The sequence below is a fragment of the Camelus dromedarius genome, chromosome 1 (assembly GCF_036321535.1).
Source record: "Camelus dromedarius isolate mCamDro1 chromosome 1, mCamDro1.pat, whole genome shotgun sequence".
Classification (NCBI taxonomy): domain Eukaryota; kingdom Metazoa; phylum Chordata; class Mammalia; order Artiodactyla; family Camelidae; genus Camelus; species Camelus dromedarius.
This window is the reverse complement of record NC_087436.1, coordinates 89,919,642-89,937,646: the sequence shown is the minus strand read 5'-3', so window position 1 is coordinate 89,937,646 and position 18,005 is coordinate 89,919,642. Positions and strand designations below refer to the sequence as shown.

At 37.6% G+C, this 18,005-nt stretch overlaps 1 protein-coding gene across 4 annotated transcripts in view; it reads right to left on the bottom strand.

Annotated features, from left to right (window-relative positions):
* GABRA2 (gamma-aminobutyric acid type A receptor subunit alpha2) overlaps nucleotides 1–18,005 on the bottom strand; it is a 110,627-nt gene that overhangs the window by 21,455 nt on the left and 71,167 nt on the right. For all 4 annotated transcript variants that reach the window (XM_064486960.1, XM_010980335.3, XM_064486955.1 and 1 more), the window contains 2 exons: nucleotides 15,921–16,064; nucleotides 14,692–14,844 (listed from right to left, as the gene is read on the bottom strand). In XM_064486960.1, the coding sequence (XP_064343030.1) occupies nucleotides 14,692–14,844; nucleotides 15,921–16,064 (297 nt within the window). The remainder of the gene's footprint in view (nucleotides 1–14,691; nucleotides 14,845–15,920; nucleotides 16,065–18,005) is intronic.

The window sequence follows — 18,005 nt, the reverse complement described above, 5'->3', positions numbered from 1 at the left end:
TCATGTCTGAGTCTGATTCTGTTGGCTTTTTCTCTTCTGACTGTGTTTTCTTTGTTTTCTGTTTTTCCTTTTGGCATGCCTTCTGATTTTTTTCTGTAAGTTTTATTAGGATATAATTGACATGCATCACTGATAATTTTTTGGTGAAAGCTGACCATATTGATTTGGATAATAGGAACTGAGATAAATATACTGTTACGGTAGGATTTATGTTAATCTGGTTAAAGGTTGGCTGTGTTTAATGTTTGCTGTCATTGTAGGTGCCACAGGGTTCAAGGTATTTTTTTGCGTGTTCTTGCTCTGGCTTCCCCGACTTTCCTAGCTATTCCTCCTGGGGAGTCTGTGTCTTCAGCTCTTTGTGCTGTAAGATGCTGCTATTCTACCAGAGTCCTACTGGTGTGATAGTAAGGTATGTAGTAAGGAGACTGCTCTGTAATCTTCTGATTAAATCAATCTTTTAGGCAGCCTGTGTCTTAACTGTAACTTTGTAAGTATTTCTCCACTGGTACGGCTTTATTCCCCACTCTCCCTACTCCTTTCAGTGGCTGTAGCATATCTAGTCTACTTCCTTGATGCTCAGATCTCAGTTGATAATTTTTCATTTCCTGAGCCCCTGTTAGGTGAGAGAGTAAGACTTAGAGGGGTTGCAGCAGGAGAAAGGCCCTTCCATCAGCTGGGGTGAGGCTCTGGCTGAGTCCCTTCCCCTGGACATGGGCCTTGGTTATGGAGAAGGCTCTGAGTATCTTTCAAAAAGTTCTTCTTCCTTGCTCCTTCCTCTGCCATTGGCAGGAAGGGATATTTCTCAGAGCTTTATCTTGAGAACCTGGCAGGATTCCCAGAGGAGAAGCCCCTGAGTATGTGGGTCTCCCCCAGCAGACTGTTTCTCACTCGCACCCAGGTATACACTCAATCTCCAGAAGTTCATCAAAATGACCACGTAAGTGCCTCTGCCAGTGTGTGATGCTTCAGCGGCAACTCTCCCAGGTCAAAACTAAACAAAAACCCTTAGCTGTGTCTCTCTGCATGTGCCTGCCTCTTCACAATTTGGAATGACAGTTTGCTTGTCACCTCAATTCTCATACGAATGCCATAAAAGCCCTTAATTTTCATTTGTTCAGCTTTTTCTTATTGTAAGCATGGGAGTGACAGCTTGCAAGCTCTTCACATGTCAGTGCTGAAACCTGAAGCTCAGTGCCTTGATTTTAACCATGATTTTTTGTAACTTCCCATGTTATTAGTCATATGTCTATTTTTTTAAATTATTCTGGGTTTCTGGTTGTGTTCTGGGTAGTTGAGTTTGACAGATAATCAAACAAGCTAGGTAATATTTAGCAAGGGAATGAATCAATATAATATAGGCAACCTTCTGGAAGTAGACAATGAACTAGCAGCAGATGACTGATAGTCAACAAGGCAAATTCATAAATCTCTGAATTTGGCCAGCACAATTAAATTTGAAACACAGATGCTCTAACAGTTCACTCTGTTCTGCTAGCTAAATCTTAAAACAAGAATTTTGAAAACATATTTTAAAATTGAAAATGCATTATAACATCAGAGTATTGTTATATCACTGTATCTACATCATTTAAAAAAACTTACAAAAAATAGGAAAATTCAAGAAATCAACCAAATCATATGTACCTGATTTATTCAGTGCTTGCTTAATATTTTCCCCCAGTAACTGGCTTCATTATACTTTTGGCAAAAAATATTACTTGTAAAATCTGGCCAATTATTTAATACTTTCATTGCAAGCATAAGCAAAATCATATTGTAAGACTGAAAATAAGAAGAAAATTCATACAGTAATGATACTGACCCTAATTTAATATACACACTAGTTGTTAAATTGGTAAGATATTAAAAACCTTCATGGATATCGACTGAAATTTATTTGCAATCAGTGTAAATATGAAAGTACATATACATATATGTGTATGAATATTCATGAACTCTGGGGAATCCGTGCTGGAGCCTCCAGCTATGAAGATCAGTTAATGCTCTAAATCAGTGTTGAGTGCCCCTTCTATGTTCTCAGAGAGCACCTGAGTATTCCTAGAACATAGCATATCATAATATATGCAATTGTTTACCTTCCCATCTCCTCAAACAGCGTGTAACCTCCTGAGGGTGGGGATCACATCTTTCTTGTTCACTTTGTATCACTTTGTATCTCTAAGGTCTAGCAGAGTGCCTGGCACATGTTTTCTAACTGAATGAATGAATAAATATAGTTTTGAGGCAAATACACCTATTTGTGTAGATACAGACACAGAAATGAGTGAGTATGTTTGTGTGTGTTTGGGGTTAAATACATAAATACACAAAAATAGTCTGATGCTAGCTATTTTTTTTTTTTCCAGAATTCAATGACTAGGGAGATGGGTAAGTTGGAAGATTTGGAATTAGAGAGATGCATGATCATTGAAACAGTTTTAAGTAAATAGTCCATGTCCACAATAAGTCTTCAAAATATTATATGTGTAACATTTCATTTGTGTATGTATATTATAGTATGTAGGATAGGATATGGTATGTATAGTGCATATATAATGTATATGCAGTATACAGTGTGTATATAATGTGTATATATAGTGTATATATATTTAGTGCATTGTGTATATGTTTAGTATATAATGTATATATAGTATATATGTCTCTGTATAACATATATTGTTGCATGTTCACTATATAAGTACATAAAATTACATACATATAACAATGCTATAGTTAAGTCTTAGGAAAGATATTTAGCTAAGCACCAACTAAAGACTATTCTCTGGAGTGAGCAGGTAGGAAAGCAGACAAGGTACAGTGAAAGTCGCCCCCCATCCTCTTTCTCGTTTAACAGTTGTAGTGTAAGACGTCCAAGGGTATGACTGCTGTGGTATTAGACACCTAGACTTCCTCTTTCTTACTTCTCTGCTGTTTCAGAGGTAATGTCCACATCTTTGAGGTTGAGGAGGACTTGCCACTGTTTGGCCTGCATTCCAGCAGACAAGAGGGGAGAGAGGAGGAGAGGCATGTCCACTCGCCTTGAGGGCACAACCTGAGGACTGTATGCCTAACCTTTACTCCTACGTCTTTGAGAACTTAGTCACATGACCACATCTGGCAGTAAAGGAGGCAGGGGAGTGTAGTCTGGACATGTGCACAGCTACAATCAAGACTTGTAATGTTCTCTAAGTTATCAGGAAATAACTAGTCATCTCTGACGGAGGCCTGGGATGGTCCAGGCACAGGCTACGGGCATTGTTTGAAAACTTGGGAAAGGAAGAAAGGAGTGTTTCACATTCACCCTCTAATAGGCCAAACTACCTAATATAACAAAACAACACACATACATGCATTGGCCTCCCGCAGGTCATTCCAATGTGCTTACCACGCACACGCAGCTTCCAGATAGTCCCAAGCCGCACTTCCCGAGTATGGTCCCACCTAAATAGAGGCTCTGGAGCTACTGCTATTCATTACATTCTGTCTTCTGACCACTCTTTAGCTCTCTTTGTAGGCCGTTCTTTATCGCTCTTTATCACTCATCCCTTAATTGTTTGGGATCCACAAGGTAACACGTCACTCTTGTCCTCTTCTTACTTTACTGTTCTCTCTGGACAATATAATTTACTCTGGTTTCCTAACCTGCTGCCATATGATAAAACTCTTTAAGGATGTGTCTTATGAGCTCCAGTGCCAAATAACTCACCCTGACCATCTTCTGGATATCTCTCATGGACTCACTACAAATTTATTTGAGCCTCCTATATGACATTAATTTTTAATTAAAAAAATCTACCCAGTGTACTGAGTGCCTGACACTTTGTGAGACATGAGTATACAAAAAAACCCAGCAATTACGTGCTCAGGGAGAATATAACCTGCTGGAAGATGCAGATAATGGACAGGCAAATCAAACAGACGGCAGAATAAGTGCTGGAGAATGTAGGGGGTGCTCTGACACTACCTAAAAGCACCTATCCAAGATCTGGGGGTCAGAGAAGGCTTCCTAAGAGGAAATTTGAAGAATCTGAGGAATATATTCAATAAACTAAAAAACACATTCCCAGTGTAGCAAAAGATAGACTCACAATGGGTTGGGCTGGGGAGGCCTCCTGAAGGCCTCATAGTCATGGGAAGGGTTTCAGTCAATGGCTACAATGTAAAGTCAGGGAAAGCTTCATGCAGGAGGGGGTTCTATAACTAGGTCTGAGTTTTAGAAAGGTTACTTTGCCGCACTGTGTAGGATGGAATGAAGAAAGCAAGACGAAGGACAGAGAGACGGGAGGAAGTTTTTATAGTAATCCCACAGAAGATGAGTCCCACGGAAATCTCAGATCTCTATTCACAATAGAACAGAATTTAATTCACAATTGAATTTCTGGTTTAAACCAAAACCTGTCTCGCATAATTCTCTATTGTAGGGAATGACATTAGATTCATCTAGTCCCTCAGTTAGAAATCTAGGCATACGCGGCAGTGGCTCCATGTCTCTCCCCTTCCGTTCACCACGTCCTGCATATTCTCCCTCCTCTGCAGCTCTCACGTCTATGAGCCCCTTCTCCACCAGCAGTCATTGTCCTATTCAGGCTTCCATTATTTCTCACCCGGATGATGTCAGTTGTCTCTTAACTAGTCACCCTCCATCGCTCGTACCATTTCAGTCTATACAATATTCCCCATAACAGTCTTCCCCGAACTCAAATGCATCCATTTTACTCCCTCACTAAAATACCCTTTAAGCAGTTTCCATGGCTTCAGCACGGGATGTAAGGCTGTTCATGAACTGGTCTCTGTCTAACCATCTTTACAAACATGAGTCCCCTACCTGAGATACCCAATCTGTAATCTATTGTTCTTCAGATGCTCCATGTTGCTTTTGATAATTGTGTGCTCTCTGCTAAGAATGTGGCCTTTTTATTATGCTAATTTGCAAGGCTTGACTTGATTCTTCTTCCCTTGGGGCTTCTCTGACTTCCTCAGATTTCACTGCTCCCTTCTTTTTGCCCTTACCTAATTTTGGAATATTTTTCTCCCAGAACCTATGATCCTTTATTTCATATTTATTTACATGTCCCTCTCACTTCTCAACACTCTGAGCAGCTTGTAGGTACGTGGCTCATCATGTTTTTTTAAAAATGCTGCCCCCTAACTCCAATTCTGGCAAGAGTAAATGCTTATTTTCTGTTGGTTCACCGAATGAGATAATTAATTTTAAAAACTGTGAATGGTAACACCGGGGGACTATATTTACAAATTCTTTAAGGAGGAACATACAGGTTAAGAAGCATGTAAGCTTCAGAACGAAACAGAGATTTAATCACAACATCGTAATATAAATGGGCCATAGAAGAGTATACACTGCAGCCTTTCGCACATAAATCGCATATTCTTACATTACTCCAGAGAGGATTAAAAAGTATCACTTTGGAGCATCTACTATATGCCACATCTCATTATAAGAACTTTTCATGAATTAAATTTGTTTGATTCTCATAATGGCCTTATGAGTTAGGCATTATTATCATCCTCATTTACAGTTGAGGAAACGGAGGTGAAGTGAGGCTGAGAACCTTAGTGAAGATCATTCTGTTAGCAAGTCGTAGAGGTGGGATACAAACCCAGGCAGTCTGCCTCAGAAGTCCACACTGTTCATTAAAATTGCACTGCCTGATCTATAAATGGGTTCCCCTTTCAAAGCCAGTGGTACGTCTACATTGTGTATTTGTCAGTATCATGAATCTAATCATTGCATTTTGCTAGGTCGACCCCTGAGATCTTTATAAACTTTAAAGTTATATCGTGCATTAAAAGTGCATGAAGTGTTTAGATTGCTCAGCAGTGGCCATCCGTAGAGACAAGGTGCACTAAACTCAGGCACAGATTTGGATTCTGCTCTTGTCACAGTAGCTATGTGAACTCGCTAAGCTTCAGCACTTCCCCACATCTGCAAAATGAAAATGATGTTTGTAGGGGAGGTCATGGGGAGTACAGGCCTACTTGCCTGGTACACAGAATTCCCCAACAAATGTTAAATCATCCTCCTGTGTCTCTCTTTCCCTCCCCCGCCCTCTCCCTCCCTCCTCCTCTCTTTCTCAGCCTCACTGACCTTACCTCTAAAATGGGAATTATAATACACATTTTATATACTTGAACATTAAATGATATACGCAAATGTCCCATTTGGAACCTGTCAAATAAAGAGTGCTAAGGCTTCCCTCCTGTTTCGGAGTTCATTAGGCCCCCACTGTGTAGATAAAGCAGCTAAGAATCAAGGATGCAAGAGCCCCATCTAGTGGTGATTTAAGAAAAAAAAAATCAAAAGGTACCTAGGGATTATACTGCTTAAATGGTTGCCTAGAAAGCCTTGGGCTATTTTATTTTAGTTATTCATTTCCTTCCTTGAGAAATAATTTAATGTAGCTCACAAGGAACGTGAAAGGAAAGCGTTGAACTGGATTCTCTGTTCTTCCCACTTTTCCAAGAATGTCCAAAATCTTCCCAGAATGGATCCACAGATTTCTGTTCTTGTTAAATTCATTATCTTCATTGCTGAACTACTCTGTTCCTAGATTTCTAAAAGGATATGATTCAGCTCCTTAATTAGGCATAATTTGGTAGCCTAATGCTATCAAATGGATTCAGCAGTGTCATTACGACTTAAGACCAGTCTCCCAAGAACTACCCATCCATCGTAATCTACCACAGTTGAGAGGTGACGTCCAAGAAACCTAGCATGGTTCACAACTAATCTCAAATGATATCAAGAATGAGGTGGAAGTTCTGGTTAAGGAAAGGTTCGATCTAAAAACGAGCGAAGACGGCCTTCCAAGGATATCACCCTGGGATCCCTGCATCTCTGCTCCATTACCCAAGAGAGTTCAACCTACTGTAACTGCCAGACGTCACAGTAACTGTTACGGACTGCACAGCGGTGTTCCCCCCAGATTCATTTGTTGAAATCTACTTCCTGATGTGATGGGGGTGAGGCCTTTCAGAGATAATCTGGTCATGACGCCGAAGCCCTCAGTAACGGGATAGAAGAGACCAGAGAGTTAGCTCACTCTCCTGCCGCGTGACGATATGAGGAAGTCAGCAACCTGCAATGAAGAGGGTTCTCACCAGAACCTACCATGCTGGCATCCTAACTCCAAACCTTCAGCCTCTAAAACTGTGAGAAATAAATTCCTGTTGTCTGTTAGACCCCCAGTCTATAGTACTTTGTTAAAATAGTTTAAACTAAAATAGTAATATTCTTATTTTGTAAGTTTAGAAGAAAATAATATAATCAGTATGACAAGGAATATATTCAGATGACAATAAGGCAATAAAGAACAGGAGACCACAGAAAACACTGTCTTATGTAAACTCCCCACTGTTATCAAATCCTTTTGCTATTTCAGTCTTATAATTGTATTGTCATAAAATGCAGGGTGACTGTGCAAATGTTAATAGTTTTGGTGATTTCGTATAGCTCCCTGAGGTGATTTAACTGGGGAGATATTATGTTATTTGTGATAAATAATGCCTTATTAAATTATTCTTATCAGATAAGTCATCCGAGTAGAAATCATTTCCTTGAAAGACTATGACATATTTGAAAATAAATACCTTTAATTTTTGTGAGTTTAAAAACTAAAGATAAATACGCACTCACACTTTTGCTATAGTGAAGCTAAATATTTAATGACCTAGACCTGTCTAAATAGTAAAATAGAGTAGCAAAGGCCATTATTTTCCATTTTATTTCAAAGCTTAAGTGAAGAAAGTGAAAACTAAAAAAAAAAAAAAAAAAAATCAAAACAAAACAACAGTAACAAGAAAAAATCCTTTTGAAACACCTAAAACCTTCTTTATATATTCTATAAGATTATGAAGACTTCACAGGTGAGTTCCAAGACAAAATGTATAATAGAGAGATGGTTTTACAGAATGCAGTCAAAAGCAGTAATAAATTCTCTACCTCGGATTAAAAAGAAGTTTCAAATGACTAAGGTGAACCTACTATAAATAACTATACTTTTAAAAACTTGGATTAACTAGGTTAATTTTATTTATAAGTGCAGAACATAATACTGGACAGGAGTGACCTTTGAAAGGTCATTTGATGCATAGGTCACTATACCACAATCTGATAGTGTCAACTTCTGGGCAGGAAACAGGGCAAGAAATCTGAAAGACTTCAGTAAGTAGCTGCTGGCCAACAGGTAACTATTGTTCAAACCTGAACATTCACCTCAGGTTCTGATCTATGTTTAGTAAGCCTGACTCTCACACAGAAATTACCCATGTTTGAAGAAGTCACCCAGTATATTTCTGACTGCAGGCTCGAAAAGGAAAAAAAAAAAGGTCAAAGCAGTTTGATGGCATTAATGGTGCAGTAGAAAAAGTGAAAGCATTAGAGTCAGAGAGCTGTAAGGTCAAATTCTTTCTTTGTTACTGACCTGCTGTCTGGCAACGGAGTAGTCTCTTACCACTGCCGGGTTTCAAAGTTCTTATTTGAAAAGGGGGGATAATTACTTTCCTAACCAGGGATTTTTTTTCCCAGAATTAAATGATTAAATAATGATTATTTGATTAAAATGATAAATGGATCTAACAAGTATATGACCCATTGAGGTGCTCAAAAATGCCATTTTAAGCCTATAATGAAAAAGAATATGAAAAGGAATATATAATATAGCTGAATCACTATGCTGTACACCGGAAATTAACACATTATAAACCAACTCTACTTCAATTTAAAAAAAGCTATTTTCAGATATTTTCTCATCACTGCAATCACATAGATTTCAGTATAGGAAATGGCATTGGTTGGATAATCTGCTCTCATAACTTAAATGGTCATAACTATATTGAAAGGATATTTGCATGTCCTGAAAAAAGTCTAAAACAAAAATTCACTGACAAAATAACAGCATAATTTGTAATTCTCTTCCTATGCCTTTGCTAATAATCCAGTCTCATCAATCAAGCTTAAGCAGACCACCTGTATTCCTGAAGCAACTTCTAAACCTGCCCCTAGACTAGAACCAGCGAGGCTTCCTAATCTTCTTGCCGTGGCTTATTAATGTATTTTGCCTCAGTCACTCTCCTAACTGGCAGTGGCTGGCAGGGCTGAGGCTCTGAGGGCGGGCGGGAGGGCGGCTGGTGGGCTGGCAGCCTGCTGACTAGCACGTGCTGCCTTGTGCCAGAGTCAGTTCCGGGATGCCAGGTATGCCGCCCGTCAGCACTCCGCAGCCATGCCTTGTGGAAGACGGATTTGGAACGAGTTTGGCAGAGGCTGTTTTTGCCCTGCACGGGCTTTCTGTTCGTTCGTTTCATATCCCACTACTGCCCAGGCATTCGACTCCTGCGGCCGCTTTCTCCCTACTTTCCAATTAAAGCCATCCATATCCCCTTCTGAGGCTGTACCAATTCTTCAGCCTAGACAAGCTGAAGCTATATCCAGCTGACTTTCTTTCTCTTTTTTAAAACTTCTTTTAGCTTTATTGGGGTATAATTGGCAAAGAAAATTGTAATATATTTAAAGTGTACAGTGTGATGAATTGATACACATTATGAAAGGATCCCCACCATAGAGTTACTTAGCGCACGCATCATCTCACATATTTGTGTGTTTTTTTTTTCTGAGGGGGGGTGAAAAGGCAAGTTCTGTTCTCTTAGTAAATTTCAATTACACAATACAATGTTATCAACTATAGTCACCATGTTATTAGATCATCAGACCTTATTTGTCTATTAACTGAGAGTTTATAGCTTTTACCAGCCTCTCCCTATTTCCCCTACCCCAGCGCCTGGCAACCACCATTCTGTCCTCTGTTTTCTATGAGCTCCACTTTCTCTTAGCTTTGATTTTTCGCCCTGTTCTTATGGAATGCCCTTTCCTACCTTGGCATGCCTTGACTCATAGACCACTTGAATTCGTGGAACATTCTACAGTATTCTTGGTTATCAGAAAATACCTAAACTTGCTATTTGTTGAATATATAAAACAATAAAAGCATACATTTACTTTAGGATTTAAGAAAACCTGCACACATATTGTTTTAGGAATCCCTATGAAGTAGATAGCATAAGTTTTATATCAAATTACAGCAGAAAAAAAAATCTAGAGTTTAGAGAGATTACACACGCACTTAATGCAGAAGTAAAATCAGGACCTGATACATGCTGTCTTCATCCTGGTGCATTATTCTTTCAAATATGTAGCTAAGCACTCAAAAGTGTTAGCTGCTTTAAAGGAAAAAATATATATATATTCATTATATCAGATCATGATTATCTCTTTACTAACTACAATAACCTCCTTATGAAGGGACTTTCTGCCCAGTAGATGACTGTTTTGTCAAAAGTTAATGTGGAATGTTCTTATCTGCCAGTTTTCCAATCACCAGTAGTATGTGTTTCATAAATGCAGCAAAGTCTCTAATATCAAAGGGGTGCACATTCTAATTTCAACTCCTCTGCCAATGTCTTGTTTGCTCTGTTTTCTTATTCTATTCACGGCATGAAGCCAGATCTCAAAGGTTGGGAAATTTGACATCTGTCTTCCAGGGCGTATTAATTTCATAACTGTAATAGTTTTTTTGTTTTGTTTTACTTGTGGGGGAGGTTACCCACCACAGAAAGCCTCAGAAGCAGGAGGAGGGCAGATGATTTAATAATCTCTAATCAGTTTATAGACCATCTCCTTGTGGTGGATTCAGGGAGAAAAGCTTGGAGAGGGTAGACACTATTTTGGTAACTGCTATTTATCAGTTAGATGAAGTCCAAACTCAGAAGGAGGCAGAAAACAGTGAAGGATGGAGTGAGAATAAGGAGGCTGGGCAGGTTTCAAGTCTTACTCCAGACAGGACATAGGATTTTTATCTTTTACTTGCACAAGGATATACATACACACTCACAAGGAATTACGTTCACTACAAGTCTGACACAGAATAACTTGTAGAGATAGTAGTAAAATGCTTTTACCAACTAACAGCTCATATGCATGAAATTATGACTTCTGGATCCTTAAACCTGTATTATAAATCATGTGCATAAAATTTACAGGTTCGAATATAGCCTGAATTTTTAACTTATAGATGTTATTTTTGTAATCAATCTTTAAAAACGTGTACATTTGTTATAGTTGAAACTAGTAACCTTGCTACTAAGATATTCTGTAGATTTAAAGTTAAATATTCATCTGTTTCTCTCTCCTCTATACTGAGGTAGTTTTCTATTGGCTTCTTTTAACATATGCATCCATGGGATTTATGCTATGAATCTCTATTTTTATTTGCCACAATGCAGTATTTTATTTTCCTTACATTTGTTAAACAAATACTGCATTATTTAATTTATCTGATTTGCTCTATATTTATATATAAATTTAGATCTTTCTGGAAGATCCATTCTGCCCAATCATTTCCTTTCTGTTTTTAGTTATGATGTAATTTTCCCTAAAACCTTTGTTTTCTGCATTATTTGTGCTCTGAAAAATGTATAACTCTATTTTTCAAGCCATTTGAATGGAAATTTTCTCTTATTTTTGGTCACATCAAAATTTTTTTTTGTCTTTGATTTAATTATTTGCAAATTTTGAAAGAGACATCTGAGAAGATTCCTAAATCCTGGGAAATCCTTGACGTGCTCATTCAATGCTATTATTTTTTCAACTCTTGACTTTTAAAAGTTATTATAAAGGAGATGAAATTCACATAATATACATTTAATCATTTTAAAATGTGCAATTCAGTGGCATTTATGCATTCACAAAGTTCTGCAATCACCTCTCCCTAGTTTCAAGACGTTTTCATCACTTTAGAAGAACACCCTGTTCTTACATAGTCACTCCCCAGTTCCCTCTGCCTCCACCCCCTGGCAATCACTAAACTGCTTACTGTCTTTATGGATTTGTCTATTCTGGATAACGCATATGAAAGAAATCATAAAATATGTGACCTTCGCATCTGCCTTCTTTCACTTAGCATGATGTTTTCGAGATTCATCCCTGTTGTACCATGTTAACAGTACCTAATCCTTCCTGTGGATGAATGATGCTGTACTGTAAGTATATACCATATTTTGGTTATCCATTCATCTACAGAAGGGAGTCTGGGTTGTTTCCATTCTTTTGACTACTAGGAATGATGCTACTATAAACCCCTGTGTACAACCTTCCCTGTGAACTTACGTTTTTATTAATCTTAGGTAATGCCTGGACATAGAATTGGTGGACCTCATTGTAATCCTGTATATAACTTTTTGTGGAGTAGCTGAACTGCATTCCTACCAGCAGTATAGGAGGGTTTCTACTTCTCCACAACCTCACCAACACTCACGTCCTTTTGTTTTGTTTTTTTGTTTTATTATCATAGCCATCCTAATGTGTGTAAAATGGATTTAAATGTGGTTTTGATTCGCATTTCCTTAATGTCCAATGATGTACATCATTTCTTGTGCTTGTTTGACATTTGTATATTTCTTTAGAAAAAACAAAAAGTCCATTCAAGTTCTTTACCCATTTTTAAATCAGTTTTATTTTTTGGTGTTTTTGTTTTTTAGTTGTAAGAGTTCATTCATTATTCAGGATATTAAACTGTTATCAGATAAGTGATTATCAAATATTTTCTCCCACGTGTAAGTCGTCTTTTCACATTCTTGATGATGTACTTTGAGACACAAAAGGTTTTAACTTTAATGAAATTCAGTTTATCTATTTTTTTCTTTGTTACTCATGCTCTTGATGTTAAATCTAAGAATCTACTGCTAGATATGAAATCATAAATATTTACCCTATGTTTTCTTCTAATAGTTTTATAGTTTTAGATTTTAGACTAAATTTGTGTATCTGTTTAGTTAATTGTTTAATCTGGAGTGAGGTAGGGGTCCAACGTCATTCCTTTGCATGTGGTGGTGGTCATCCAGCTGTCCCAGCACCATCTGGTGAAGAGACTAATATTTCCCAGCAGAATAGTCTTAGCACCCTTGTTGAAAATCCACAGGCCATAGGTGTTTGTGCTTGCTTATGGACTCTCAGTTCTATTCCATTGGTCTATATGTCTATCCCTGTGGCACTGTCACACTATTTTGATTAACGTAGCTTTGTACTAGATTTTGAAGCTAGGAAACGTGAGTCCAGCAACTTTTTTAAAAAAATATGGTTTCAGTCATTTGGAGCCCCTTGCAATTTTATGTGAATTTGAGGATCAACTTTGTCATTTCTGAAAAAAAAAGTCACTGGACTTTTGAAAGGTATTGAATTGAATCTATAGATTTCTCGGGGGATTATTCTCATCTTAACAGCACTGTCTTCCAATACATAAATATGAGATGTCTTTCCATTTTAATTAGGTCATAGTTTCTTTCAGCAATGCTTTGTGATTCTCAGTAGACAAGTCTTTCACATACTAGGTTAAATTTGTGCCTAGGTATTTTATTCTTTTGGATGTTATTATAATGGAATAATTTTCTTAATTTCTTTCTGAATTATTCATTGAGAATCAAACTGATTTTTTCTCCACTGTTAATAAGAATAGCTAACAGTTATATAGTGCATATTAAATGCCAGGCACTGTTCTCAGAGCTTCACACATGTCTATGGCCTCAAAACACTATGGTCTATGTGTTGTGTTAACATGGCCTACAAGGCCCGTCTCATTTAGGCCTCAAACTAAACTTCAATTGTATGTACACCCACTGACACTGAAACAGCTCACTGTCACCGAATACATTATGTTTTTTCATCCCTTCATATCATTGCAAAATTAATCCCATTTGGCTTGGATTCTTGTTCCATCTCATCTGCCTGGGACACTACTACTCATCCTTCAAGACTTAAGTCAAATGTTAGCTCAGTTTTTTAATCAGTTCTCTACATGAGGATCCATGCTGTTGTCTTTTTTAACGACTTGTATATGCCTCTTTTATAATGCCTTCATTTTGTGTTGACACTATCTTTCCTGCTTCTTCTGGTACCTTCCACCATACAGAGCTAGTTGAATGCAGGGACTATATTTTATATGTTTTTGCAGATTTAGGGCCTGATATAGTAACCGACAGAGTAGATTCTCAATAAAACTTTCCTAAATGAATGAGTGGATGAAATACACGAAGGTCATCTACTTTGTCACAAATGTGCTCAGCCTAGTTCATTATCCAAAAAGCAGTAACCAAATTTCCCTGCATGGTCTAAATCAAGAAAATTAACTTTGTTATTAAACACACTACTGTTAGCAAATGAGGAGTCTCTTTTTTTCTCTCTTTCCCTTCCTCTCTTTCTTTCTTTCACTTAAAGTACTAAGATCTTTGTTCATCTAAAAACCAAACAAAAAATAAAATAAAAAACATAGAAAGGCTAGAAATGTGGTACTATTATACTCTACATTAAAAAAAATATGAGAATACTAAAAATGTTCTTCTTTCACTAACATGGAAACAAATGTTGACAAGCAAAATGATTTAACAGAAAGAAGACAATGCATTTCAGAGTATCTGAGTATTGTTTTTATCCCTTGTTCAGAGTCTGACACTGACTATGTATTTTACCTCCCTGAGCCTCAGTTTCCTCACCTACGAGGTGAAGCCAGTACTCCCGGCCCCACACACCACAAACTATTGGGATGAGGGTCAAGAAAGATAACGCGTTTGAAAGTGCGCAATGGAACAAAACGTGCTGTATAGCAAAGGGCGTAGTTACTCACTCACCAAACACAGTTCTTGCAGGCACAGATTCTCTGTTAAGCCAGAATGACACTTGGGAGAGAATGACAGTCATGATGCAAGGCAGATATGTCTGAATCACAAAATACCCAATTTTTCTTTTCAAGTGGAAATGAGCTGTCATTACAGTATATTCACCTAGAAGAAAAATTTAAGAAGCTTAGGAAACTGCAGCAGTCAATAGTTGGAACGTTTTGGAAATGGAAAGGATTAGAGAAAGAACAGTCCCTGATTTTAAAAAGGAAAGAGTTTATCCTATATGTGACACGGAAAGTATATAACATTTAAATGCCCCCCTTAGTGTAGCAAGAATATTTAAAAGAAAAATTTAATATGACCAAGAAGCTTGAACTGTGTGTGTGCACGGTATGGCCTTCGTTTTTCTCTCCAGGTCATGCTTACTGGCCAAGGGCGTAGAGGATTCATGAATGCTCTCTGCTCTCTGACGGTAGATTATTTTACTTGCTCGGGTCCCTCGGACCTTCTGGTACCAACCTCAAGCCTCTGTTTTGATTGTTTTCAGTCCACTCCTCTCCCACACTTTAAAGTGCTGATTTCTGCCCACATCTCCAAGACTGATCTTCTGGCCGAGATTTTACACTTTTGATCCTGTCACCAATTCTGAACGTCTCAGTGCTATATGTCTGTTCTAATTCACCATGGTCAGTTCTATCTGAGCCTCCTAGCTACTTTCCTTTCTGCTCTCTGGGTTTACATCTGGCAGATGTGAGGTCATTAGTTCATTCATATGGCTGCTTCTCCTTAAATGAGTGTGCCCATGGGAAAGGACTTTAGCTTTCCCACACAGGCCAGGAGTAATTATCCATAAATCAAGAGTTGAATAGTCGTGACTTATCCAGAATAAGGGAGAAAGAATTAGAAGGTGAGGGAAATTGTAACACTGTTTCAAAGTAAAATTGGCTTCTCTGGAAAGACACATTTTTTGAGTTGGTTGCATATTTTAGACCGGTGTTTTTTGAAACTTGAATGCACACCTTGGAATCTCCTTGAAATCTTGTTAAAATGCAGGTCTTGACTTAGTAAGGGGTCAGGCCTGAGATTCTGAATTTCTAAAAAGCTCCCAAGCACAATCTGTACTGCTAGCTCTTAGACATCAAGAGGAAAAGGTTTTAAGCTAACCGACACATTTCCAATGACTTTAACCCATTTAATATTCTTAGGAACTAGCTTTTCTTTAGACTCATTTTACTTACCTGTACTAGATTTAATTGTCTCCTTCCCAATTGATTGGCCCAGCAGATCATATTGATTTAACCTGGAGCCATCAGGAGCAACTTGTACTGAATCAGATGCATTGTATGTCCAAATATAAGTGACCTCTGAGGTTGTATATGCATCTGTAGGAAATGAGGGGGAAAAAAAACTATTACAGTAATTTTAATAAGAACCACCAATAACATAAAACATCAAAGATGTTTTCATAGGGTTGTATTTCATAGAATTACTGTTTACTATAAAAAATTGGTATTTACAGATCATATTTTGGGAGGTAAAAAAGTGTCTTTGAAATTTACAACTTCAGTACAAAGGCTGTGAAGCAGACCAAGAGAGACAATCATAACCATAAGAGTATTTTCATTGCAATCCTGAGAGATGAAGAATGAATTTCTCTTTGGAGTCTGCAAAAATCACTGGGTCCTGGGATGCACAGTCCCAAGGTAGTAGATGAAGGCGTTGTAATAAACAGATTGTGAACGCCCAAAGCCCATTTAACTATTTCATTTAGAACAGCAATCACTGATGAAATAACAGTCATAATCCAAAATGTCACTACTCTCTGGACATAAAAGTAACTTTTGTCCACGTGGGAAAATAATAATGGCCTATATTGTATTTATTATTTCTGTAGTTAATTTTGTAGATTTTTCTTCAACACCTTCACCCAGTTAAGAATTAAATGACTTAGCTGTCATGACACAATGCATTTCATTAGAAGAATGAAAACTAATTTTGCAGAATCTGTAAAATAACTGAGAATGCTATAGTTTCATAAACACTTTTTGAAACCTGTTCATTATAAAATTAATTAATGCACACAGATCTCACTGGACTATACTTTCATAGCACCCTAATTAAGCTATGGATTGGAAGGAGGAGACGAAACACGTACAGACCAGGTATAACGTTCTGATTTATTTGGCCAAGGATGCAGAACTTAGCAGAATCGAGATGACTCTGGAGCTGGAGAGTGGGCAGCATGTCCGTCTCAGCACTTCTCTGGCCCTGGCATTTCCCTTGCGCCTGTGTGTCCTGAGGGGGAACAGCTGACCTCTCCACACAGGCAGAGTCTCTCCACAGTTGAATAAATAGACAATTGCTGCTATACTACTGACCTTTTGAAGACCTTCTGTGCACTTTTGCTCATGGGAATGCTTAGAAATACGAGTTACTCCTGGTCCTGGAGCAAAACTCAGCATCACAGTCACATTTTCAACTGAGGGAAAGAACCAGCTGTTTCTGGCAATATCTCTACCTCTAGCTCTATAGGATGTTGGGAAGCTCATTCACCTGCTTTCTGTAAATTTTCTAGATTAATATGATTGTTCTGGGATGGTCCTGGTACTTTCCTTGATCCAAAGTCTGTGATCACAAATCCATTTGCACTTAAGCGTTAATAACAATAAAGTGAACTTCTATGTGCTTGTGTCTTATTCACTGTGTGGTCTTTTAATGGCATACTACAATGTTGCCTGGTTTTCTGGATATCACTACTAAATGTTAATATCAGTGAAATACATGTATTCACCTACATCCAAAAGTAAACTATATTACATGAAATAACTTTTGAAATAGGATGCTAGATATATATATATATGTACATATGTCATTATAGGTATGAATATGTGTATATATATATATTTTAATAGTAGATATATTCATATAACTTGCATATGAATGAATTTCAGTTGCCCTAAGGTCTAAGTTTTTATGAATTAATTTAAATGAGTTAACCACTGATGATTCTGCTGTTATGAATAAATAACATTAGTCATGTGTGTGACAAGCAATCCATTTGCAGATCATCAAGTGACTTGTTTTGTTTTCCCCATAAGTACGTATCATGGCTTCACTAAAATTTCAAATGACACAGAATTGAATACATCACAAAGACGTCACATGCACCACTTTGTATCAGAAGGCCTCATGATACTCAGTAATGAGTAATAAATCTTAATAAATTATTACGTTTTATTTAAAAGTAAACATAATGATTCCACTTTTGAATTTTGATGTTTACCTTTAAACCTAAAAAGGGAAAATGATACTCCACAAATGTG